The sequence below is a fragment of the Erythrolamprus reginae genome, chromosome 3, assembly GCF_031021105.1.
Source record: "Erythrolamprus reginae isolate rEryReg1 chromosome 3, rEryReg1.hap1, whole genome shotgun sequence".
NCBI classification, from domain to species: Eukaryota; Metazoa; Chordata; class Lepidosauria; order Squamata; family Dipsadidae; genus Erythrolamprus; species Erythrolamprus reginae.
Window position 1 is genome coordinate 110,600,483 of NC_091952.1, and position 27,576 is coordinate 110,628,058.

General features: G+C 41.8%; 1 protein-coding gene across 1 annotated transcript in view; it reads left to right on the forward strand.

The window, feature by feature from the left end:
* Positions 1–23,918, forward strand: part of LOC139165374 (mucolipin-3-like) — a 40,911-nt gene extending 16,993 nt beyond the window's left edge. Inside the window, exon 13 of the mRNA XM_070748564.1 lies at positions 23,716–23,918. Within this exon, the coding sequence (XP_070604665.1) occupies positions 23,716–23,918 (203 nt within the window). The remainder of the gene's footprint in view (positions 1–23,715) is intronic.
* Positions 23,919–27,576: the final 3,658 nt, after the last annotated feature.

The window sequence follows — 27,576 nt, forward strand, 5'->3', positions numbered from 1 at the left end:
TGCACGTAATAAAGTGGAGCAGGGCCAGGACCTAGAGAAATGATAAGAATAACAAGACAGAGTTAGCCACCCGCTCCCAAAAACGCTTGTACGCAGGTGCTCGAATCTACGCCATGAAAACCCACTGACTTCGATCCGCCACCGGATTCGTTACTTTGCTGAGAACTTGTTGGAAACTGCAATCAGTATTGCTGAGGGAATACCACCCGATATCCTGCTAATCCTCCGGTAACGGCCCCTAGCTGTCATTTGCTCAGTGGAGGCCCGTCATATGCTACAAAGGGCACCATTCCCTGGCTTCCTCGCTTTACCGGGACTCAGTCCATCACACCCAGGCCTATGTCCTGTTTGATGCGCCTGGCCGGTGATCAATTAACCATCTGCGCTACTGGGGACTCCAAGCGCAACCAACGCGGCTGCCGCAGCCCCCAAATTAACATCGGTTTGCTGGCCCAGGGAACCGTACATGATCCACTACTATGTGACCATGACAGCACCTTGCATACCTAACATGTCCCAAAGGCCATTTTTTGGCTGTCGTATGAAACGGCCTCGCCTCGTTGGGTGAGAATCTGGGTCCCATCCAATGCCCGCTGCCCCTGAGACTGGGTAAGGTATAGCGGTGTACTGATTTCTCCCCCATCTTCGCCTTTCTTTGGACCATCCCTAGATCATTCCCCCTGTCCTCAAATAGTTAGCCCCCAGGGTCTTTTGTTAGGAGAGCTAAGCCCCCCCAGATGCCCCTATCCGATGGCATGTAACCGTGTGGTCCCAACTGCACCCCTTTGCTTGAGCGATGGCGCCGCCCACCATTCTGGATACCCTGCGCCCCAGCCTATGCCCTGTGGCTGCCGACCACCTACCCATGCGCCCATACTCCCTGGTAACAGACTGGGCCTCCTGTTGCTGTCTCGCTTCCCGGCCGCTGGACCAGTTGTGCCTCAGTCGCAGACCCATGCTCCTGTATTCCTCTCAGGAAGTCACAATACTCCTCTTCCAGCCTTAAGATGGCTGGGAGATGAGCCAATATGCTCTGTGGCCCTGCTCGCTCGCCCAGGGAGTAGAATAGTTGCGAGAAATTTATGCGGATAAGCAAAGGCCCATGCAAATGCCTTCTTTACCGTTAGCGCATGAATTAGCTTGACCAACATGACTTAGATCAATATAACCATAATCTTAATGGTAACATCCTGACACTCCCAACGTCGATATAGCTTACAATAATAACCATTTATAAACTACCCGTCCCTGAAACAGTTAGTATAATGCTTAATAACTCATCTTAAGGTAAAATCAACTCAAGCGTGAATTTGATTCAGATGACCGCAAAACCTAGCATTCGTGCAAGCCCCCCATTCCAGGAAATGACTACACCATTTCTCTGAACAACTAAAGGGGCTGCGATAAACTGACTAATTCATTTATTTATTCCTTTATGCAATTGTCATGCCGCCCTTTTCCCTAGACCCATGGCGGGTCACAACATGTCGGCCACAGCACTTTTCACACAAAGCCAGGCTATTGCCCCCACAAACCGGTTCCTCATTGCTTACTCCTGAGTGGATTAACCAGAGAGTAGGAGATTTCCAAACTTCAGCATGGTAATGACCCGGGGGTCTGCCGGCTGTAGTCATGACAGTAATAGTATCTCCCAGTTTAGTTGGTATAGAAAAAGGCCTGCTACCAACTGCACCCGTACTGTTATGGCCCTCAGTACAAATTGACATTTGGAAATGTGGCCAAATTCAGAACATTAGTAGGGAGGAGCCACCAACAGTCATGCCTATAGTGGTGGAGATCTACCCCCCAGTGTCAAGGACAGTATTAATGCTTTACCCTTAAAACATCGTATAAGGGAAGAAAATGCTTCCCTGGCGTAATGTCTCCCTTACCAATACCTGGTTCTCCTTAAGGCTCTTGTCCTGAATAGAACTGCCATAGCATACAACAGATTCAGGGAATCCCGAATTATTGGCCCCCATTGCCTAAATGGCCATCGCCAATTTTACTACCTCCCAATGTAATAAGGCCAACAAGTACCTCGTATGGACCACGTGCCCCGGCCGAATTGGCCAATGATAGAAACATAGAAGATTGATGGCAGTAAAAAAGACCCCAAGGTCCATCCAGTCTGCCCCACACTACTTCCCGTACATTATCCTGCAATGGATATGTTTATCCCAGGCACGTTCAAATTCAGCCACTGCAGATCCACTGCCCCTGTCTGCTGTACGTTCGTCCCAAGGATCAACCACTCTTTCAATAAAACCATAAAATAATAAATGACAATGACAACGATAACACACTAGGCACCCAAACGGACAGTGCTCACAGATACACTCCACTCTGCTAGAGACGTACGCCTTTACAGTGAGCAACTGTGCCCAGGCTGCTTACTGCCAGGGTGTGTATGTGTGTGTTCCAGGCTTTGCCCTAAACTGGGGAAAGGTGGGAACTGCCATATGGGCAATCCCCCTCCTTGCAATGAGGGCATAGTAATGCTGCTGTCCAGCCAAATTACTGGTGTCTAGCTCATAAATCCCATAAAATAAAAATAAAAATATATCTTTTATAATAATAGTAATAATAATCATAATAACAATTCATTAATTTTCCATGTCACCCCCCTCTACCGACAATATATATATCATTGTAGCGTTGATTGACTTTTTTATGCATCCAGCAAGTTGAGAAACCCAACCTTTGGCCTATACCAGACCATTAGCTTGCAGGCAGGAGCCTTGTTTCTCTCATTCGGAATACCTAAACCCACCGTTAGTATTAAACTAACAAAATAAATTAATAGTATATTAAATAAAACTGAAGGTTCAATTAATCCAACCACTTCCTCAGCTGAAGCTTCCTAAAAGGGGAGGAATTAGATCCATCAACCACTGTATTAATCCATATCTCCAGTGTAAGGTCCTCCTGATTCTAGTGGAGTAATAATAATTAGTACTTTAATTATTTGTTTTTATAATTCATTGTTCAATAAATCAGTCAAGAATGAAATGCATCTTATCCAATAACTGGGTGCCATATTATATATATGCAAAATTAATCGGGAATAAATAGCTCAATATTGGCATTATAATCGATAAATTACTCCTTTGTCCGGAAATGCGGGGGAGGGGGAGACAATCCAATTATAATTTTATGACCAATTAATAAATCCCCCGTCCTCAATCCAGGCTGCCATGTCTCTACCAAATTAATCCTGTGGGTTTCAGCGAACCAAACAACTTCGCCTTACTGATCACTACCATTAAAAACAGATTTATACGTGATAATAATAATAATAATAATGATAACAATGATAATAATAATAATTTATTAAATTCGTATGCCGCCCCTCTCCGAAGACTCGGGGCGGCTCACCGCAAACGCTGTGTACTAATGTATGCTGGCAAGAAGCAACAACCATGTCAACCTCTCCTCCACCAGGGGAAACGGGGCCCCACTCAGTGTCAGCCTGTCTAGAGCTAATGGGGGAGGGGGCCGGCGGGAGGCAAGAAACCCCCCCCCCGGCGCCGCGCAAAGTCCAGCCACGTGGAGGAAGGGCGATCGGCCTCTCTGCTGCTGTCGCCCACTCCCTAGTGATCGCCCCGGCCTCCCCACACCAAAACGCTCCAGGCGCTTAGCCCGCAGGGCCACGAGAGCCCTGGCTCACCTGCCTGGGTGGCACAGAGGCCTGGAAAATAAAAAACCCATCCGGCAAGCCGTCGCAGCCCACGTGCGCCCTGCCGCCATATATACAAAGTTGGGGGGGTGCCGGCCCGCGGCAGCCATCTGACCCCCTCCCCCCTTCCCAAGCAAGAAAACCCGGCAGGCAAAAAACAGCGAATCCCCCAAGTTCCCGCCGGCGCCGTCCTGCACGCTGCCGGCAACGATGAAGGAGAGGCGACGTCGCCATCCTGATGGGCGCCCGGCGAACAGCATGTTCCCGGGTGCTGGATGCCGCCGCCCCCCGCCCCCCGCAAACCCGAGCTTCCCCTGGCGATGCCATCAATCCCAGGGGCTTCGCAAGGGCACCGTCCTCCGCTTCCTCATTCCTCCCGTCGGGGAGAAAAGGCTCGCTGGTCCCCCCCTCGCCGGTCCGTCCTGCGGCGAGATCGGGGGCAAGAGATGTCCCGCGCCGGCAGACAGGAGGCACTGTGCCACGAGGCAGCCCCTTTTATAGGGCTGCCTCCCTCCTGCCCGGTCAAGTGGGTGACCAACGCACCCAAACGCCACGCTGCGGCCCCCGGGGATGACGTGGGGGCTGCAGGCTCCGCCCCAACATGGCGGCCTCCTTCCCCGGCCCACGCCGCAACCCTCGCCGGCGGTAAGTCGCCAGCGGCATAGTTTCAGAAGAGGTGTGTTTGTGTGTGTGCGCACACGTGTACATGCACATACAGTACACATAGTAGATAATGTATATTTTTGTGTGCCTGTATGTAATATGTAAGTCTACATAAGGCATATATACATAGGATTAAATAACCTAGTTTGCATGCTGAGTAATAGTAAATAGGGAAATTGTATTTCTTTGAGGCGAGGTCAGACACCGTAACCCTAACTAACCCTTGATGTTAGTGATGTCAAGTTGACCACCCCAACCCAGTCACATGACCACCCAGTCAAATAATCACCAAACCACCCCACCACAAAGCCGCTCCCACCCAGTTATATGACCGACAAGCAACTTCTACAAATTAAGCCACGCCCACAAAATTCCCCTCATCCAAAATTCAAAGCTTCCAAGCACTGTGTGAACACATGAATAGCATGGTCTGAGTGATCAGGGTTTGTTCCTGCTCCTTTTAATACTAAAAGTAGATGAGACCATTAGGTGAGGTCATTTGGCAGGTGTAGTATAGCATTATGTGGTCCCTTATGGGCTCTTTTCTTTCAGCTTAACCTAGAATGAAAGGAACGGAAGGCTTTCTTTGCTGGTGCCCAAATACCAGCTGTCATGGCTGTAAAACCAGGAGCCAGCCCAGAATTCTTCTTTCTAGAAAAATGACTTGGGAGGAAGGCTTCTCCTGGCATGGAGATGATGTGCTCCATTTCAGGAGGGGTGAGCAGAGCCTGGCTTCTTCCCTTTCAGACAAAGTGGCAAGGGGCTTGTGCTCCTCTCCAGCATCTTTGCTCAGCCGGGGAGGTTACTGCGTAGGAAAGCAAGCAAAGCTTCCTATCCTTGGCACGGTGTGGCTTGATGGTTTGGTAGTGCTGCAGCCTGCTTTGGACTGCCTATGCAAGGCCAGATCCATTTTGGTGGTCCATCCCAGGTACCTTACGGATACAATGGATTTCTGGTGACAGCCTGGTTTACCAGTGATCTTGTTCTCTTGGCACAATTGCTTCTGAACATTAAATGTGTGGGTGGCTCCTTGGTTTGTTTGTAATGATAATAATAATAATAATAATAATAATAATAATAATAATTATTATTATTATTATTATTATTATTATTATTATTTATTAGATTTGTATGCCACCCCTCTCTGAAGACTTGTAAATTTACCTTGTTATTCAAAGTAAATAAATCTGATATGTTTCTGTGGTGTGTGTATGTGTATGTGTGTGTGTGTGTGTGTGTGCAAGTGTCAGGCAATGGCCAGCTGCCAAATGAATGGCTTTTTGAGAATCAAAACCAAACAAACACACCAGTTCATAAGGAGATTTCAAGCTTTATTAAGTACCTGTAGGAGGCAAATTAAATGGAGGAAATATCAAGTCCAAAGATCATTCTTTAGTTGCTGGGAACTCCAGTTCAAGCAACAGAGATATTCTGTGGCCCTGGATAAGCCGTGGTCTGGTCTTGCCATGACCCTGGAATTTGGCTGCCAAACTTTAATTAAAAAGTTGAAATTGGATTTCAACTGCAAAGCTCAGAGCTGAAAGGGCAATTTCATGGCCCTTCAATTGAAATCCAGTTGAAATCCAATTTCAACTTTTTAATTAAAGTTTGGCACCCAAATTCCAGGGTCATGGCAAGACCAGACCACGGCTTATAACTGTGAGATGGCCATGGAAGTCTGAGAACTCTCCTCATAAGGCAGCACTTCCCTTCCACAAAGGCTGTACTGTTATGCTAGCAATGTTGCAGTCAGGGAAGCAATCCTGATTTTGGTTGATTCCTTTTCACCTTCAAAATGTCCAGCTTTCAATTTGGCTTTTCAATGCCAGATACACATGTTTCTCTATATCAATTTATACATACAGCTGATTTGATTCCAAGCAAACAAAATGATCAACAGTGAAGATCCGTTGAAAATAGTCCAAAAGAGTGCAGCGCATGCCATAACTTAGCTGACATTGGACAAATCTTCTCCAGTAAGATTTTATATTCCTTGTTTTTTTTTTCCTGGGAAATGTGAGGTGGGTTGAAGTCATCAAGGAAGATAGGTAAAGTACCTTTGGAAGTACATTCATCTTAATTATTGAGATCCCTAACAGGGATATTTGTAATTTAGAACATTTCATTAAATCTTTCTGGATATCCTTTAAAAATTTTGGGTAGTTGTCTTTTTTTGTCGAAGTACATTTGGCTGTAAACCAAATCCCCAGATACTTAACTTTTTAAACTGATTTAATTTCTATTCTTTCCTCTAATTCCTCTATATGTTTCTTGGACAAGTTTTTAGTTAACATCTTTGTTTTATCCTTGTTGATTTTGAGCCTCGCTACTTTTCCAAATTTTTCCATTTCCCTTAACAATTCCAATCCCGAATTTAATGGTATGATATAGACTAGGTCATCAGCAAAGGCTTGTGTCTTATAATGTTGCTCCTTAATTTTCAAACCTCTAATATCTGGATTTGTTGTCACAAAGTTCAATAAGATTTCAATGTACAAAATATATAGTAGCGGAGAGATTGGACAACCTTGTCTAACTCCTTTTTCAATATTAATTATATCTGTCTTATCTCCATTTATTATTATATTAGCTGTTGGCCTGAATATATAGTTTCTATAAAATTATTAAATTTATCTCCAAAATGCATCATTTTAATTAATGTCATTAGAAAATCTGGCTCCTAGCTTGCAAAGTTTGCACCGACAAATCCTTCAAAACCTGGATCGGGGCTCCTTTAAAAGTAACGTTAGTAATTTTCCTTAACTCTTTGTAGACTGTTTCAGCTGCTTTTTCTGAGAGGAATTTAATTACGATGTCTCGTTGATTCCCGTCTCTTCGCGCTCCAAAAACCCAATGTGCACGTTCTATTTGATGATCCTGAATTTCAATCTTATACTCCTTAAACCATTGCTGAATATTTTGGATCATATTTCTGCCATCAGCAAAATCTGCTTTAAATCCTCTCAGACGTAACTTTGCTCTTCTTAATCTGTATTCCAGCATATTTATACATTGGCGGTCCTGTTCCCTTCCTTCTTCTATCTTTAAAACCCTAATACCCTGGACTTGCTGTTCTATTTTCACTTCTTGCTGTTCTATTTTCACTTTTTGCAGCTGGGTCTCAGTCTTAGCCACCACATCTTGCATTTCTTTTAGCTGCTGACCGACCATAACAAAAGTTTTAATCAAAGCGTCCATTCTCTCTGTCAGTTCTGCCCCAACTGCCTCCGCCATTTCCCTCCCCCAATTAACTTATTGTTTACTCACAGTTCCGAATGGAAAGCAGGCTGTTTTCCGGTTGTTTCTGCTCTCCTCCGATAAGCCCAAGGTATTTCCAGGTTCCAAAGTTTTAGCTTTTTACTTAGTCCAATTTATTTGAGACTCCAAGAGGTTCAATGGGGTTTAAAATCCAATGTTTATTTTTTATAATTTGAGGAGCGTTCAGTGTTCAGCGTAGCGTCTACATTCCTCGACGCATACGAAAACACCTCCTCAACTGTTCTTCAATCTTCTCAGAAATTTCATTTTTTTCTTTGCAAAGTTGCTTATTTTCCTTTACAAGTTCGTTAATTTTTATTTCTAATTCTTATTTTTCATTCAGGAGTTTTGAAATTTCCATTGTCTTCCTGCAAATAATGAAGACCAGAGAGAAATTAGCCCCCAGGGTTTTTTTTAACTTGAATTATCAACCTTTTTATTCAATTTTTATTACATACACATTAAAAATACCTTATGAAATTATGAATGTCATACAGACAGGGTGAACTTAATAGGATTGTGCAAAGATTTGATGAACTATGTGAAGACTTACGAGCCTTTCCTCTGTAGTTTCTGGTGGCTATCTAAAAATTTCTCACCTCCACTGCAATTTGTAATGTTCTCGGCAGAGCTCCTCATTTTTATCAATTGTATCCATTTTTTGGAATGTGATTTTTTCCATTTCAATTTTCATTTGTACTTTTTCTATTGTAATTTCTTCCATTACTGCCGTTTTTCTGTAAAATATAAGGACCAGAGAGATATTAGCCCTCTTGCAATATAGAGGTGGGAGGAGTGGAGGAGCCCATATCTAGGGTAGCACAGGCCCGGAATATCCTGATTTTGCTGGGGAGAGGCAGATATGTTGGGAGACATGGGGTAGGCTGCTCTCGGGGAACAAGAGCTCGCTGCTTGAAAGCGATCCCTTGTTCCGGCCCCATGAGCTTAGCTCGGGGTACTGGCGACAAGCGAATCTCGGACCTTAGGCTCAGGCTGTTGATATTCAATGACAGGTCAGTTGTAAATAAAGCTCCCCTCATCCAGGATTTACTCCTAGATGAGGAGGCTGACCTGACATGTGTTACTGAGATCTGGCTGGGCCCAGAAGGAGGAGTCCCTCTCTCTGAAATGTGCCCAGCTGGGTTGCAGGTGTGGCACCAGCCACGACCCCAGGGAAGGTGGGCTGAGTGGCTATTATAGCAAAAAAGACGTTCAGCACACGCAGGTTCGCTGCTCCTGAGATTACGGGTTGTGAGTCCCTCTTTGTGAAGTTGGACCTAGGGGTTCAGGTGGGCTTGTTGCTCATGTACCTACCTCCCAGCTGCATGTCAACAGCCCTACCTGCGCTACTCGAGGAGGTAGCTGGGCTGGCAGTGGAGTTCCCCAAGCTTATTGTCTTGGTGGACATTAACCTGTTGCTCAGAGAATCCTCTGGATTGGTGCAGGAGTTTATGGCCACCATGGCAACCAGGGACCTGAGCGAAGTAATTTAGGGTGCAACTCATGAGGGGGGCATGCTCCTGACATGGTATTCCCCACAGAGCAGTTGAGCAATGATCTGAAATTAAGGGTCTTAAATATGTTGCCTTTGTCATAGTCAGATCATTTTCTGCTACGGCTTGATTTAAAGGCTTCAATCCTCCTCCGCAGGGAGATGGAACTGATTAGGTGATTCCTTCCCAGGTGCGATGGACCCAGGGGGCTTTCAGAGAACACTTCCATCTGCTGGTCCATTACTCTGGGGGGGAAGGAACCATCATCTTTCAGCTGTGGCACAGTCACAATCACTCATGCTCACAGTCGCTCATGCCTTTATCACCTTGAGATTCAACTACTGCAAAGCTCTCTACATGGGGCTACCTTTGAAGAGTCTTTGGAAAATTAAAATTGTGCAAAATGTGGCCGTGCAAATGGTCATGGGCATTCCTAGACATGCCCCTCTTTCTCCAACACTACGTGGATTGCATTGGTTGGTGATTGGTTTCTGGACACAATTCAAAGTGTTGGTAATGACCTATAAAGCCATACATGGCATCAGTACTTGGCGGTACTTGTGGGACCACCTTCTGCCGCATCAATCCCAGCAATTGGTGAGGTCCCACAGAGTTGGCCTTCTCCAGGTCCCATCAACTAGACAATGTCGTTTGGTGGTGCGTAGGTGAAGAGCCATTTCTGTGGGGGCTTCTGAATCAGCTCCCCCTGGAGATTCGCTCTGCCCCCCCCCACTTCATTTATGCCACCAGGCTTGGGACAGTTAGATCTCAGTCCCCCTGGCCGACCAAATGTTTGTATGGCTGTTGTTTGAATGGGTATGACTGATTTTTAACATAATTGGGGTTTTAGATTGTCTCTATAGTTTTAATTTAATTGGATTTGCTATTGTATTTGTATTGTATTTGTTTTTATATGTTCTAAGCCACCTCGAGTCCTTGGAGAAGGGCGGCATATAAATCCAATAAATAAAATAAATAAAATAAAAGTAAAAATTTTTCACCTTTACAGTTCTTCTTTTAATTCATTATTTTCGTGGAGGAGCTCTACTTTCTCGATGGCATATTTTTTAATTTTTGAGCTGAGACTTTCATTTTGTTTTATAATTTTTTCAATCTCCTCTTGTTTATCTGAACTAATTTTCCTGTAAAATATCAAGAGCAGAGTGAAGTTAGCCCCCTTTGTTTTTTTTATTCAAATTGTAAAACTTGTTTAAAATAAAAACTACCGTATTTTTCGCTCCATAAGACGCAGATTTTCCCTCCCAAAGTAGGTTGAAAAATCAGCCTCGTCTTATGGAGCGAAGATGCAGGCAGGGAGGGGGGGGAGGCTGCGAACTCGGCAGTGCCATCCCCTCGGCTGGCTGGCTAGCTGCTGCCTGGCCCAGCGTTCCCCGTAAACTGCGCACACCCCCAAATACACCCGTGCGTGCCCTTTTCCACGGGCTCCCCATCCCCCTGCCAGCCCGCAGGGAGGTGGGCAGGGGCGGGGAGGTGTGGCAGTAGGGGTAAAGGGAGCCGCGGCCGCCCCTGCCTCCCCACGGTGCCTCCACCTTGCCCTATTGCCCGGCCGATTCGCCTCCTCTCCTCCTCTGCCACCTCCTGCCTTGGGGCGCGATCTGCCTCCTCTCCTCCGCCGCCTCCTCCTGCCTTGGGGCGCAATCTGCCCCCTCTCCAACGTCGCTGCCTTCTGCCTTGGGGCGCGATCCGCCCCCTCTCCTCCTCCGCCGCCTCCTGCCTTGGGCGAGCAATTCGGGAGTCCGGGACTGTGTGGCTTTGCGCCATGGGGCGCGATCCGCCCCCTCTCCTCCGCCGCCGCCTTCTGCCTTGGGGCGCGATCCGCCCCCTCTCCTCCTCCGCCGCCTCCTGCCTTGGGCGAGCAATTCGGGAGTCCGGGACTGTGTGGCTTTGCGCCATGAAGAGAAAACGGCCGACTTTTCCCTGCTGCCGGAGCCGTTTCCTCTTCATGGCGCAAAGCCACACAGTCCCGGACTCCCGAATTGTTCGCCCAAGGCAGGAGGCGGCGGAGGAGGAGAGGGGGCGGATCGCGCCCCAAGGCAGAAGGCGGCGGCGGAGGAGAGGGGGCGGATCGCGCCCCATGGCGCAAAGCCACACAGTCCCGGACTCCCGGATCGCTGGCTTCTCCGGTCAGCAAAGCCATCTGCCCAGACAGAAAGAAAACAAGAGAGAGAAAGTGAGAAGAAGAGAGAGAAAGAGGGGGAGAGAGAGAGAAAGAGAGAGGAGGAGAGAGAGAAAGAGAGGGAGAGGGAGAAAGAGAGTGGGAGAGGGGGGAGAGAAAGAGAGAGGGAGAGGGGGGGAGAGAAAGAGAGAGGGAGAGGGGGGAGAGAAAGAGAGAGGGAGAGGGGGCTTCCCTTCACACGTATCAAACTCGGGTCTTACCCCGGTATTTCCCCACACTCCCCGTTTTTCTTTCCTTCCTTCCCTCCCTCCTTTCTTCTCCCTCTCTCTCCCTCTCTTTCTTTCTTCCTTTCTTTCCTTCCTTCCCTCCCTCCTTTCTTTTCTTTCTTTCTTTCTTTCTCAAGAAGAAGAGAGAGAGAGAGAGAGAGAGAGAGAGAGGGAAAGGGGGCTTCCCTTCACACGTATCAAACTCAGGTCTTACCCCGGTATTTCCCCACACTACCCGTTTATCTTTCCTTCCTTCCCTCCCTCCTTTCTTCTCCCTCTCTCTCTCTTTCTTTCTTCCTTTCTTTCCTTCCTTCCCTCCCTCCTTTCTTTTCTTTCTTTCTTTCTTTCTCTTTCTTTCTTTTTCTCTCTTGCTCTTTCATTCTTTTTTCTTTCTCTTGCTTTCTTTCTTTCTTTCTCTTGCTTTCTCTCCTTCCTTCCCTCCTTCCATTTCTTTCATTCCCCCTCTCTATTTTAATTTCTCTTTCATTTTCTTTCTTTCTCTCTTTCTTGCTTTCTTTCTTGCTCTTTTTCTTTCTCTCTTTTACCTTCCCTTCCTCTATTTCTTCTTTTCTTTCTCCTTCCTACCTTCTTCCCTCCCTCCCTCCCTTCAGTCCTTCCTCTCTTACTCTCCCCTTTCATAAGTTTCCTTGCTTCCTTCCTCTGTTCCTGTCCCTTCCCCCTTTCTTTCTTTCTTTCTTTCCTTCCTTTCCTCCCTCCATTTCTTGCTTTCCTTTTCCTTCCTCCCTTCTTTCCTCCCTCCCTCCCTTCTTTCACTCCTTCCTCTCTTCCTCTCCCCTTTTTGGCTCAAAATATTTTTTTTCTATTTTTCTCCTCTAAAATCTAGGTGCGTCTTATCATCAGGTGCGTCTTATAGAGCGAAAAATACGGTAATTGAAATATTGAAGAAACAACGAGAAAGTCAGAGTTGCTATCAAAAATTTTCTCACCTCCTCAACTTTTCTTCAAACTCTTCAGAAATTTCATTTTTTTTCTTTGCAAAGTTGCTTATTTTCCTTTACAAGTTCATTAATTTTTTCCCCTTATTCTTGTTTTTCATTCAGGAGTTTAGAAATTTCCACTGTCTTTCTGCAAATAATGAAGACCAGAGAGAAATTAGCCCCTAGGGTTTTTTTTTACTTGAATTATCAACCTTTTTATTCAATTTTTATTAAATACACATTAAAAGTACCTTATGAAATTATAAATGTCATACAGAAAGGGTGAACTTAATAGGATTGTGCAAAGATTTGATGAACTATGTGAAGACTTACATATAACTCTGCTCGCTCACTCTCTTCAAATTAACATCTGCTCTTTCCGCTTTTGTCTGAAAAATCTAGAGAAGCCAAAATAAATCATAAGTCAGAAATATATTTCCGTAGCAGCCCACTTGCTACCCCTCACTACCCAATCAGTTACACTGGGCTTTCCCTCCCTCTTTTTATGATATGAACTATGTCTCGGTCATGCACACTCAACAGGTTCCTCATGTACTAGATTGCTTACCTGATGGGAACGCAACTTTATGCTGGGCTAGGAAAAAAAGTAGCCTTAGTTAATTTCTTTAGGAAATGTAAAACACAGTGGTTCAAAACAATTATGAATCATCTAAATTTTATTTCACTGCTATTGGTATTGTAAGTGGCCAAAGAAACTAGCTAATGTAGCAAAGAAGGAACCGACCAAGAATTAGCATCAGCTCTGATAATTGCCATTCTTTCAGAGAAATTACAAATAAACTAGTCTGTATAGATGTGTGTATGGATTTCATATATGCAATAGAAATATAAATTGAACATACCGGTATATACTACATAAAATATGCTGCACATGCATTATTAGCCATTACCAATTGTGAAAAAATCATTTATTTTCATTTTTCTCATAATTATATTCTAAGGTGAGCTACAAGTATACATTATATACCTCAGCATGTCTTTGTACCAGAAGAGGAAGTCTCGAACTTTCTTCTTCCAGAGAGAAAATACCCTATTTTTAAAAAGCAAATTGACAGTGATTAAAGACACTAATTTTCCTATCAACAATTCTAAATGACTTGGGTTGATGTTAAACATTGTTTCCTCTTCAAATCTGGGCTACCAACTATATCTCTGCCATCTAATCTTTGACACATGCCTGGAAATTCACACTACTGAAAAAAATAACATTTTACTATTCTTCCAAAACTGAAGAAACGTCTTGGATTACGGTCTAAAATTTTTCAAAAACCCCCCAAACAAACAAAAAGGAAAGTCCAGTCTCGTCTTGGTTGGATGAGTTCCTGCTGTTTTCCTAACAAGATTTTTCAGAAGTGGTTTGGTGTTGCCTCCTTTCTAGGGGTAAGAAAAGGTGACTGGGTCAGGGTCACCCACTTGGCTGTGTGCCTAAAGTGGGGCAAGGAATGCCGGTCTCTGGGTGCGCAGGGTGATGCCTTAACCACGATACCAAACTGGCTTTCTTGGGTTGCTAAGGCAAGCTAACAATGTATTTCAAAGGTCAAAACAAAAACCTAAACGGTCAACTGAGGATAAACAGAAATCACAATTCATATTCTGTCTATCTATCTGTATTTCTCCAACTACCTACTGTTCTTTCTATCTATCTGTCTGTCTGATTGACTGTCTGTCTGTCTGTCTCTCTCTATCTATACTATCTATCTATCCCTACCTAGCTACCTGCCTAAAATTTCTATATGTTCCATCACACATTTACTGTGACAGCGTATGAACAAATGTTTTCTCTTACCTCCTTTATGAGACGTTTCATCTTTTCTCTTAATTTTCTCAACAAATTGTTTTCCATCGCAAAATCAGTAATGGAAACTAGAAGACAAAGTAATAGGTGAGAATGCAGAACAGCCTTGACATTTTTATTTCCAAAATTAGAATCTAGACTTGAGAGACAGTGTCCAGAATAGCACATAATTTTTAAATTATATTTGCCCTATAATTCCTCTACTCTGATCCTTTAGGTAAGGTGACCAGATGTCCCACTTTTGGGCAGGACAGTCCCAATTTTTAACAATTTGTCCCACATCCCGCAGCATTTTTAAAAAGTCCTGATTATTATTATTATTATTATTATTATTACTTCCAACTTGACATTGCATCATGGCAAGGCAGCCTCCAGTGAACTCCAGGGCTGTTCTCTGCTTTTGAGTTGCAGCTTGGAGAGCCTCCACAACTTAAAGAGGAACTTCCCGTGTATCTGTGGTTATCCCCCAGAAAGCCAGAAATACCCTAAGGACCACAGCTGATGCAGACTTCCGATCTGGAGGAGACCGCAGCGGGATCTCTTTGACAGTGCTCTGTCCTGAGACCCCTTCTGCCCCCTCCGAAGGTCGCATTTGCGATCGGATCGGGCTCGGATGGCCCGATCCCAGAACAGGGGGCTCCCCTCTGCCCGAGGAGCCGTCGCCGAGACTCCGGAGGCAGCGGATCGACCCGCAGCTTCGGAGACGGGAGAACCGATCCTCTCTGCATAGGAGGATCGGCCAGCGCTTTCTCCCCTCACCCAGTGGGAAGTACGAAAAAGCTTAAGAAGTGAAAGTATCCAGAGCAATCGGACCGAAAAAGAATACATCAAAGAAAAAACCTAAGGTAAAGAAAAAAACCTCTTTTTGTTTCGTGTTTGAAAGCAGAAGACTTGATCGTGAAAGTTCTAAGTGAAAGTTTTTTCAATAAGGCGAAGGTGAAAGTTTTTTCCTTTTGTGGATTCATCCGCAAATAACAGCCGGATCTAATCTTTTCACTTTCATTTTTTCCATTTCGAACTTTGGAACTTAAAGATATCTTTTTTTACTTTATGGATTAACAAAATAATTCAAACTTGATATGATTATTTAGAAAATTCAAATTGCTAAAGGAAATTTGTAAGGGTGACTAGAATTTGTTTTTGACAGATCGCTAAGAATATAGTGTTCCGGGCTTAGATTCTGATAGCAGAGGAACACAGTCTTGCTGCCTTTTTTCTCATCTTGTTGTTTTTTTCCCACAACAATGAAATAATTCAATAATTACAAAATAAATGGATAATAGAAGGAATTGAAACCTTTTTTTTTTTATTATTTACTCCTGGATCAACCTATCTGGATTATTTGCTGAGTCTCTTTGGATTATTTGCTGATTGCTCTTGGATTATTTGCTGAGAATTTTTTAACATCTGCCTTGCTGTACGAATTTTAACCTGACTCCATCTTGGGATTTGTTTCTCTGCTTCTATCTTAAACTTGGAAAATAAACTGACTTCATTTTAAACACAAGAAAACTACCATTTTGACTTTCCCTTTGAACTTGAAATTGGAACTAATCATAACCTTATTCTTTGATACTTGGATTTACATCTTTACTCTCTAGCACAACTACTGGACCGATAAGAAGAACATAAGTATACAGTATTCATATTGTGTTTCCTGAATAACTATTCTTCTTTTTCTTCTGATCTCTCCTTGATTCTTCTCTTTCTTTTTTCTTTTTTTTGTGCACTGCTACCTTTAAAAGAAATCTGATTTGAAGCATATGCATTGTTAACAAACCTTGGTTCCCTGCTCTATTTTAATTAGCTAAATTAAAATATTACCTCCTTTTTGTTTTTTCTTTCCCCTAAAACAACTTTCTTCACTTCTCTTATTAATTTTATCAATTTTTTCCTCTCTCTTCTCTCCTTCTCCTTTTTTCTTTCCATAATTTTTCTTTTACATGCTCTCTCTTATTTCTTATTTCTTATGAATAGCTAATACTTTTTCTTTCCTTTATCTACTTTGTCCTTCTACCAGAGTACTTATTTTTAACTCTTATTTTTCATTTATTTTTTTTATTTTTAAAGTTTTACACCTGTTCTTTTTGGCATTGCATATTTAAAGTTTTAAAAATAATAATAATAATTTTGTTGGTAATTGTTGGTAATTGAATTGGCATATATAGTCATATTTTAAGGGAAATTGTTAACAAAATAGATTGAACAGATTTGGAATTTATAGTAATTCTTTTCCTTTTTACTACATATAAATTGAAACTAATCTAAATTTGAAATAGTGGATTCAATTTGATAATGTCAAGTACTTCAACCTTTGTCAAAACGGTTAAAAAACAAACTATAGCAACAACTCCCTCTCCACAACTGTCACCGCATTCTTCCCCGTCGCACCAGGTGTTAACCATGTCTACCAAGGACAAAGACAAAGATAAAACAATGCAGTCCAATTTCGCAACATTACAAGAAACTTTAAATACTTTGAAGGACTTTATGTTTAAATCTCAAGAAGATGCTACTCAACAAAGAGAGGCCATAAAAGAGGATGCAACACAACAAAGAGAAGCTATAAAAGCAGACTTGGCAGAATTCAAAGCGGAGATGGCCCAATTGAAAGTTGACATGGGTGAGATGAAAGACCAGATAAAGGAGATTCAACAAACACTGAAAGAAAGTGATGACCGAGTCAAAAAAGTTGAAGTGAAATCTGATAAAAATGAAAAAAGAATGGACTACCTTGAAGGGAGAGCTGATGAAAGATACAGAAGATATGATGAATCAATCATTCAGCTGGAGATGCAACGAGCTTCGTATGGACTTTGATTTCAGAATATAAAAGAGGAAAAAGATGAAGATTTAAAAATGACTATGGCGGAAACTATTGGAGGAATACTCCAAGAGGATCCTGCAGTACTACTGAAAGAAATCGATGAAGTATACAGAATCTCGAATAGCTACATCCGTCGCCACAACCTCCCGAGAGAGATACACATCAAGTTCACAAGAAAAGCGCTGCGAGATGACATACTCCACTATTCAAGAAACTCCCAACCTCAACACCAAGGAGTTGACATAAAAATACTAAAACAAGTTCCAAGAAGTGTCAGAGAAAGCAGAAGAGATTATCACTTTCTAACTAAAATTTTGATCAAAGAAAATATCACTTACCGCTGGCTTATTCCACAAGGTCTTTCTCTGACATGGCGTTCTACAAGATACAAACTGGAAAATGTAGAACAAGCTATGTATTTTTTGAAAATAGTGGTATCAGCCATTTGGATCATACAAATAAACAACAAGTGGTCCAACAACAACTAGCTCAACAGCAACCAGGGGAAAAATTACCAACCCAGCAAGAAGAAGATCTGGGGGCTACTGCTCAACTAATAGAGCAGGACCAAGGTGCTAGAAGAGTTCAACCTCAGCGAGAAACCAAAAAACCTACTAAATGACAACAAGTAAAGATTTAAAAATATTTTCTGTAAATGTTAATGGACTTAATGAACCAAGGAAAAGGAAACAAATCTTTTCTAAAATCGGAAACCAAAATGTTCAAATTGCAATATTACAAGAAGTACATATTAAAAAAAACAACCAAAAATTACTGTTGAATCCCAAAATTGGAAAAATGTACGCTGCATTAGCAGATAAAAAAAAAAGAGGTGTAGTGATGTATGTTGAGAATTCTATAAATTCCAAACAAATATATAAGGACAATGAGGGTAGAATATTGATTGTACAAGTTGATATTGAACCTAGACCTCTAGTTGTTGTTTCTATCTATGACCCCAATGAAGATCAAATGACATTTTATAAAAATTTACATCAAATAATAATAGACCTAGCTATTGAAAATGCATTAATAATAGGTGATTTTAATGCTATTGCGAACAGACAATTAGACCATTCAGGGGGGGGAGGTAATAAAAAAAGGAAAAAAAGTAAAAAAACAAGAAGGAATTTGCTACCTAGTACTTTCCAAAAAATGAAAGCAGAACTATTATTAAATGATATTTGGAGGGAAAGACACCCTCATAAGAGACAATATACCTTCTACTCCAACCCCCATAAAATTTGGACGAGAATAGATATGATATGGGCACCAAAAATGGTCGCAGAACAAATAAGAGAGGTCGAGATAGACGTCAACACATGGGCCGATCACAATCCAATAGTGGTCTCTATGAGAATGAATAATAAACAGAATAATTGGCGGATGAATAGAAATATATTAAATGATAAGAAATATAAGGATTGGATCGAAAAGGAACTAAAAATATTTTTTGAAATCAACAAAACTTCAGATACTACTCCACAGAATTTATGGGATACAGTCAAAGCTTATATAAGAGGATTAACAATATCCTATACAGCAAAATATAACAAGGAAAAGAAATTAAAGTATGTACAATTAATAAATGAATTAAAACAATTAGAATCTTTATCGCAACAACACATTAAGAATAGAGATTTAAAAACAGAAATAAATATAACTAAGCATAAAATTAGAATTATAGAACAAAACCAAATAACTGAAAAGATCAAAAGAGCAAAGCAACATTACTTTGAATATGCAAATAAACCAGGCAGATGGCTAGCATATAAACTTAGAAAACAGAGCCAATCAAAATTAATTAAAAAATTAGAAGACAAAGACGGAACAATAAAATATGACACAGAAGGAAAGGCAGATATTGTGTACAATTTCTATAAAGATTTATATGCCAAAGATAATGTTAGCAAAGATGAAGTTTTTAACTACTTACAAGCTTCAAAACTACCACAAATAACAGAAGACCAACAGGCCACCATGGAAGGACCAATAACAATGGAAGAACTCCTAACAATAATTAAAAAACAAAAAAGCAACAAGGCCACTGGCCCAGATGCTATACCGGCAGAATGGTATAAGATAGAAAATGAAACAATAAGAAATCACATGTTAGAAACTTTAAATCTGTGTAGACTTGAGGGAAAAATTCCTAAATCTTGGTTAGAGTCACTAACAACCCTAATACATAAACCAGGCACAGACCCAGAAAAAATTAAAAATTACAGGCCTATATCATTATTAAATGTAGATTACAAGATATTCATTGCTATTTATGCAGACAGACTTAAAAGAGTTATAAACGGAATAATACACCAAGACCAAAATGGGTTTCTACCAGGGAGACAAATTAAAAATAATCTTAGAACAGTAATAAACACACTAGAGTATTATGAACAATACCCAGGCAAGACAGCATCCTTAATGTTTCTGGACGCCCAAAAGGCTTTTGATAACGTCAATTGGATGTTCATAAAAATGCAATTAAATAAAATGAGATTTGGCCCAAAGTTTGTTAATTTAATAGACACTATATACTCAAAACAAACAACTAATATAATATTGAATAACAATCAATTACCAAAACTTGATATTAACAAGGGAGTTCGTCAAGCTTGTCCTATATCACCATTGCTATTTATTATGATTCTTGAAACTCTACTAATTAAAATAAGAGCGGATCCTAAAATAAAAGGTTTAACTGTAGGAGATGAAAATTATAAAGTCCAAGCCTTTGCAGATGATTTAACGTTTATAATTGAAGATCCGATAACAACAGTCCCTACCTTATTGCAAGCTATTAAACAATATGGAAAGGTAGCAGGCTTAAAGATAAACAAAAGTAAAACACACTTCTTAACTAAAAACATGAGCAAAGCACAAGAAATCAAATTAGAAAGCATTTCTGGAATAAAGACTGTTAAAAAAGTAAAATACCTAGGGATAAATCTAACAGCGAAAACAATAACATTAAAAAATGATAACTATATAAAATTGTTAACAGAAATTTAAAATATCTAGCAATGTGGAATAACCTGAAAATATCATTTTTAGGAAGACTCGCAACAATTAAGATGAATATTTTACCCAAGGTTCTATTTCTCTTCCAGGTAATTCCAATAAATCCAGGGGGAATCTTTTTTAAAACACTGACAAATTTAGTTAAAAAATTTATATGGCAAGGGAAAAAAGCAAGGATAAAAATAAATTGTCTAGAAGATATCAAAGAAAGAGGAGGATTTGGCCTTCCAAACTGGAAATTATACTACCAGGCTGCCGCATTAACATGGATTAGAGATTGGATAACTTTAGAGAACACAAGAATGTTAAATTTAGAAGGACATGATCTCATGCTTGGATGGCATGCATTTGTATGGTACGACAAGGAAAAAAACCACTCATATTTTAAAAGGCATACATTAAGGAAGTATTTGCTAGAAGTTTGGAAAGACATCAAGAAAAACCACTTCTTAAATATCCCAGAATGGCTTGCCCCCCTAGAAGCGATAACCCATCCAAAGTCCATAAAAGACAAGAAAATATCTTATAGATATAAAGAACTACTAAATGACCAGATGAAGCTAAAACCTAGGATTAAACTACAAGAAGAAGGGATAATAATAGATTGGTGGCATTATGCCCAGATTCGATCTAGATATCAGAAGGATAAAACTCTTTATATTTTTAATAAAAGTAAAAATTTGTTGAGCAATTTAATTACTATTAATTCAACAAAAATGATAGGGAAAATATATAAATTCCTCATTGCTCATAAAAACATAGAGTTGACTTTAAAAGATACTATGATAAGATGGTGTAGAAATATTGGCAAGGAAATAGACATAGATACATGGGAGAAATGTTCTACAGATGGCATCTCCCACCAAACAGGATAGCAAAGATGTTTCCTAAACATCCCCATTATGCTGGAAATGTAAGAAGGATATAGGAACCTATTACCATCAATGGTGGACATGTGCTAAAGCTAAAATATTTTGGAAGATGGTAGAGAAAATATTAAAAGAAATACTAAACCAAGATATAGATAATACCCCGGAATTCTATCTATTAGGAATCACCAATCAGACCTACAAGAAAGAAACCCTTTACTTAATTATACATATATTAACTGCGGCTAGAATAATATATGCGCAAAATTGGAAGGGGGAGGAAATCCCCAAGGAAGAAGAAGTTATATTTAAAATATTAGAATGCGCTGAAATGGACATGATGACAAGACGATTAAACGATCAAGAAGATACCAAATTTTATGAAACATGGAACAATGTTTATAAATGGATAGATAAGAAAAAATAAGATATATAAATTTATTTTTAGTCAATTTTTTGTATTGGTTTTTGCCTAGGTGATAATATTAATATTAGTTTGAATGTATTTTTTGATGACCATGATATAGTAGTATATGTATAAGTAACACATTAAGAACTTTAGCTTATATACGTATAGCAGTTGACTTATTTGATGATTATGATATACTAGTTTATGTATAACCAACATATTAAGTAGTTTGATTTATATATGTATAGTAGTTGTAATTACCTTAAATGTTCTCTTTGATGATTATGGCATATTGTGCAGTAGCTAAAACTACATTAAAGGTACTCTTTGACGACTAAGTTATATTAGGTTACGTATTAGCAATATATTAAGAATTTTAACACTTAACATATATTCAATTATGTATTCTTCTTTTGTATTTGAATGTATACTTTCAAAAGAAGCGGGGGAAATACACCCCCACTTTATGTTTAATGTCTGTTAGTATGTTTGTCTATTTTAAGAAAAATAATTTAAAAAATTGGAAAAAAAAAAAGGACCACAGCTGATGCAGCTGCCTTATACTTAAAAGGGAAGCAAGAAATAACAGCCAAAATAAGCCAAATAAGGGACTAAAACGATGGGGATTGCAGATTTGTGGAAAGGTTCGGAGTGAGAGGTGGTAATAGTAGAATGACTTGGAGAGAGGAGCCCTTGATGCTGTCTGGTTGGATTGATTTGATTGTATTTGATTTGATCGGGGCAACGCAGCAGTCATTGCATTTCATCAGGAACAGTGAGGACTTGAAAGATGGGTGAGGAGAAAGAGTTGAAATGGCAGACGGGTGATTGGAGATCGGAAATCGGAGATCGGAGATAGGAGACCAGCCACAGACTCCCTCCTCCTAATACCAGATTTAGACCTACTTGGGAATCATTCCGGATGAGCTGTTTGAATAGCAAAGGGCACGGTGGTTTTTTTGAATGTATATGAAGTTTTGTGCAAGTTGAAAGAACAGAAGACTTGGAGGTGACTGGGCAAACCGGAAGCCCCACGCTGAAAATAAAAGGAGTATCACCAGCTCAGCGGGTTTATTAATTTGGATATAAACGGATTAGAACTATAAGCAACTTGATGAGCATTCAGGAACATTGTTGAATTAATTTAGGATTGGGTCAGACTGATACATTAATTAGAAGACAATTGGGTTCTTAACTAACTTAATAACATTAAGAGTTCAAAACTGATCTTATTTAATAATCAATATAAAACTGTCTAGGTATATCCTAATTCCTATTTCTCTCTTTCCTCTTCTGATATTCATTTAAAATTGACTCCCTATTAAATATAAAGTTAATATAAATACAGTACTGAGCAAACCTAATTAATGAAAATTACTTAACTATTTATTGGCTACTTTATTTAACATTGCTTTGGAAATGAACTGTCATTGATTGATTTGCTTTATTACTTACTATAGTGATAGATTGCTTGCTTGTTATTATTATTAGATCTTTAATTTTTAATTACATTAACTATTCAATATTAGAGAGGCAGAGATATTAATAGACAAACCTGACACATAGCAACTCTTTTTTGAAATAGTTTAAATAAATATAATAGAAGTATATGGTTAATTGGAGTTATATTCTGGTTATATTTAAATTAAAATATTTAATTTAAAACTGGCTTTTTGCCAGTTTTGGATTAGAATGTAGTAAAATGTCGATGTCTTCAGTGACTACATTCCAATCCATGGTAAGGATGCAGCAATCAATCAATCAAAATTACGAAAAGATGACAGAAAACATGGAAGATATGAGGGGTAATATTAAAAGAGTAGAGGATAGAGTAGTCAAAATGGATGGGATAATAGAGTCTATTCAATAAACATTATCAAAGAATGAGCAAAAAATAAAAGAAATAGAAGAGAAGAGTGAAAAGATGGAGGCAAAAATGCAAGAAACAGAAACTAACAGGTTGACAACTATTAAAAATATGGAAGAAGCTTTACTTAGCATGGAACTTGAAAATGCTGCTTTCTTTCTGAGGTTCCAGAACATACAGGAAAATAAAGAAGAAAATATTGTAAAAATAATGGCTGTTCTCCTGTGCTACTGGAAGGAGAGTCCAACATGGGTTAAAATCCAATCCTATTGGTAGAGACTGGGTTAATTTAAATAATTAGCAGGCACCGCCCCTAGTAGCCCCCAAGAGCTCAGTTTTAAAAACTCAGTCCAAGTGTAGAGACTGTAGTTTTTGCCTACTGAGTTTAAAATGTGTTTTAAATGGTTTAAAATGTGTTTAAAGTAATAAATTGTATCTGTTTAATTTTTTTCTCTTTTTGTCTTTGCTACAGGTTATGAAAATTCTTCAGAGGGGTCTCTGCCCTCCGCGGGCACCACCCCATTGAGATCTCCTCGGGAGCCTCTTCCCTCAGAGGGTACCATTCTGATCGAGGAGCAACACAGCCTGGGGTCCCTGGCCTCCGAGGCCATACCCGGCTGCGAGCCGAAGGTGGGGGGGTCCGTCCCCCCCACTGGGAGGCTCGATGAGCGCTGAGAGCCCTGGCGAGAAGCCGCTGGCAAGTTGCCAGTGCTTCTCAGATGTTTGGCGGCTGTGCCGCCGCCGCCGATTTCACCGCTTTTTGCCTTCCTGTCAGCGTTGCCTTGCGAGCTGGACAAGAAGCAAGTGGCTTGTCCTTCTCACTGTGGAGAAGTAAAGCGGGCGAATGGATAACGACTCAGGGCAACGCCATTTTTAGGCGGTCTCTTTGCACTGCTGTCATTTAAAGGCGGGAAAGTTCCTCTCCGCTCAAATGGGCGCGAATGAACGTTGGGCTATTCTACGCTTGCGCAAGCCCCTATTTTGACAGCAACCATTTGAGCTGAGTGAGAGGAGAGAACGGTTGCTGGCTTATTCTGTTGGTTGATCAATAAATCTGTGAGTAGAATGGAAGATCACGCCGCTCTGGAGGCAGTGTCTTCTCCTGCTGCAAGTTCCAAGGAAAAGGTCAAGGCCAAGGCCAAAGATAAGGCCAAGACATCTCACGCCCCCTCATCTTCTTCCCTTAAAGAGGCGGAAAGGCGTATCAAGGCCTTGGAACAGAAGCTGGAGGCAGCTCTTCATGTTCCCCCACCCATCCCTTCACTGTCCTTGCAGCATTTGGGCTTGGTCAGAGAACCCTCAATTCTTCAGGTCATCTCCAGACATTCAGAGGCCTAATCTGAGAGGGATTGGTCTCCAGACAGACAGACATCATCCATGCCTCAGGTTCTTCCTTCTCCAGGCCTCAGCATACCTAGGCCAGGCTCTACATCTCACTCAGTGAGGAGCATGCAAGGCCCAACAGCAACTTTCACACCTACAGTGGCAGGGCTTCGTGTACAGCCAGAGGCCTGGCAACAAATGTCCCCCATGCTGCAGGACATTATCACAAACGCCTATTCGCAAGGAATGGCAGCTGGGGTGAATCAATATAGTCAACCAACTTGCCCATTACAATCTAGGAACTTGTGGTCTGCTCCGCCCCCCTCAGGTTTGGGGTCTTGGACTGAAGAGTCTCCCTTTGAGGAAATTGAAAAGGAATATGATTTATCTGATGATGAAATGACCCCTGAACAGCCTGTTACTGCGGGGTTGTTCAAAGCATCAGTTTTTAGAGTTCTACTCCATAAAGCCAAGCAGGCAGTAGACTTACCTGGGCCTACCAAACCTGATGAGACCACTGGCGAGGCCAAACCTTCTGTGGTGTTATTTAAGGAGCCTCAACCCGAGTCAGACCACATTCCTTCCTCGGAAATTTTCTGTCAAAGCGTGAAGCGCCCCTGGCAATACCCGGCAGCTGCTTAAGGCCCCTCAGCCATGGAGAGGAAATTTTACACCTTCGATGAAAAGGTGGAAAAGCTTTTAGAATTTCCTCCCATAGATCAGCCAGTAATGCAGCTGATTTCCAAGGCTTTAGTTCCTTCTGAGATGGGTGACAGCCTTAAACCAGAGGACAGAAAGGCTGAGGTCCTCTTGCGCAAAACGCACCAGATGGCGAGCTGGGGGTTTTGAGCGGCGGCTGTTGCATCATTTTTCAACAGGGCATCGATAGTGTGGTTGCAGGAAATGCAAGCCTGACTAGGACCAGAGGACAGCCGCCTTCGGCAAGACCTAGGTAAACTTCTGGCAGTGGCAGAATTTTCAGCTGATGCCACCCTCCACGCAGCCAAGTTTTCTGCCCGGAGTATGGCAACCACACTCTCCTCCAGGCGTCTCCTCTGGCTGAGGAACTGGCCGGCTGATTTAAAATCAAAGTGGAATCTGGCCTCATCGTCCTTTCAGGGAGATAAGCTTTTTGGGGAAGCCTTAGAGCCAGTCCTCATTGAGGACAAGGACAAAAGAAAGTCATTCCCCAAGGCTTACAGACGCCAGGAGCGCCGGGCAGGCCCTTATGTGCGCAGACAGTACTTTCGGTGGGACACCTCTTCCAACGCAGGTCAGAACGCAAGACCCTATCCTCAGAACCAATACCACCAGAATACGTTCAGAGGAGACCGTGCGTTCTCTCAAGATAGGCAAAGAGGATTTCAACAGAGGCGCTCCTTTAGAGGCGGTCAGAGGGGCTTCAAGCGTACCAAATGACTTTGCACCCCAACCCTTAGGAAGCAAACTCCAAAACTTCAGTGCCTCCTGGTGGACCACATCCTCCGACAGATGGGCGTTGGCCACCGTATCTCAAGGGCTGCGCTTGGAGTTCCTCCATCCCCCACCAGCAAGATTTATCCAGTGCCCACTTCTGCGAGATCCACAGAGGAAAATTCAATTTCGTCAAGAGATCACTCATCTTTTAGATATTCAAGCGATAGAAAAGGTGCCAATACTAGAGGAAGGTACAGGTTTCTGCTCAAGAGTATTCCTGGTGCCAAAGTCATCGGGAGGTTTCAGAATGATCCTGAACCTGAAACATCTAAATACTTATATCAAGTACCGAAGGTTCAGGATGCATTCCCTCCAAACCATTCTGCCCTCTATCCGCCATCAGGATCTTATGACATCGATAGACTTAAAAGAGGCTTATTTGCATATACCAATTCTTCCAGCTCATCGCAGATTTCTCCGCTTTTACCTAAATGGATCTCATTATCAATACCGAGCCATGCCGTTCGGCCTATCATCGGCTCTTCGGACATTTACCAAACTGCTCGACATCTTGACAGCCCATCTGAGGTCTCAATCCATCAGACTACTGGCGTACCTGGACGATATTATCATCCTGTCCAGGTCCCACACCAAAGCGCTAGAGGATCTAGCTTTGACGAGACAAATTTTAGAATTCCATGGCTTCACCATAAACGAGGAGAAAAGTCATCTTCTCCCCACAACCAAGCTACTCCATCTGGGATCTATCATAAATACAACCGAAGGTATCGTAACCTTATCCCCAGACAGGATAGCAAACATTCGGTCGTTGGTTTCCAACATCCAACACCAGGATCGAGTATCTCTGGCCCTACTTTCAAAGGTGTTAGGGACTTTGGTGTCATCCATAGGAATCGTGCCTTGGGCTCGGCACCATATCAGGGCCCTTCAATGGTTTCTCCTTCCTTCGCAGAGGGCCAGAGTGAGTCACTCGCACAGATGAGTAAGGATTCCACGAGTGGTCAGGGAATCACTGCAATGGTGGACCTCCCCAGCCTTACTTCAGGGTTCACTTTTTCATGACCAGGACCGCCTTATTCTCATCACAGATGCGAGTCTGTCAGGCTGGGGGGCTCACATGGGTTCTCATTTGGCCCAGGGACTTTGGACACCAGAAGACATGAGCCCTGTAAATATCAATTACTTCGAACTCAAGGCAGTTTTCCTGGCCCTACAAACCTTTGCACGCTTGGTCCAGGGCAGACATGTCCTAGTATTGACCGACAACGTGGCTACCAGGGCTCACCTAAACCATCAGGGAGGAACAAAGTCTCACCGACTCATGACCTTGACTACGGAATTGTTCAACTGGGCCGAACACAGGTTGGCCTCATTGACCACAGAACACATCGTGGGGACCAGCAACATTCAGGCGGACTGGTTGAGCAGATCGGCCTTGGATCCCTCGGAATGGAGACTGGACCCTGGCCTATTCCAACAAGTAGTTCGCTGCTTCGGGTCTCCAGTGGTGGATCTCTTTGCAACCAACGTCAATACACAATTGGGGAGATTTTACTCCCGTTTTCCGACTCCG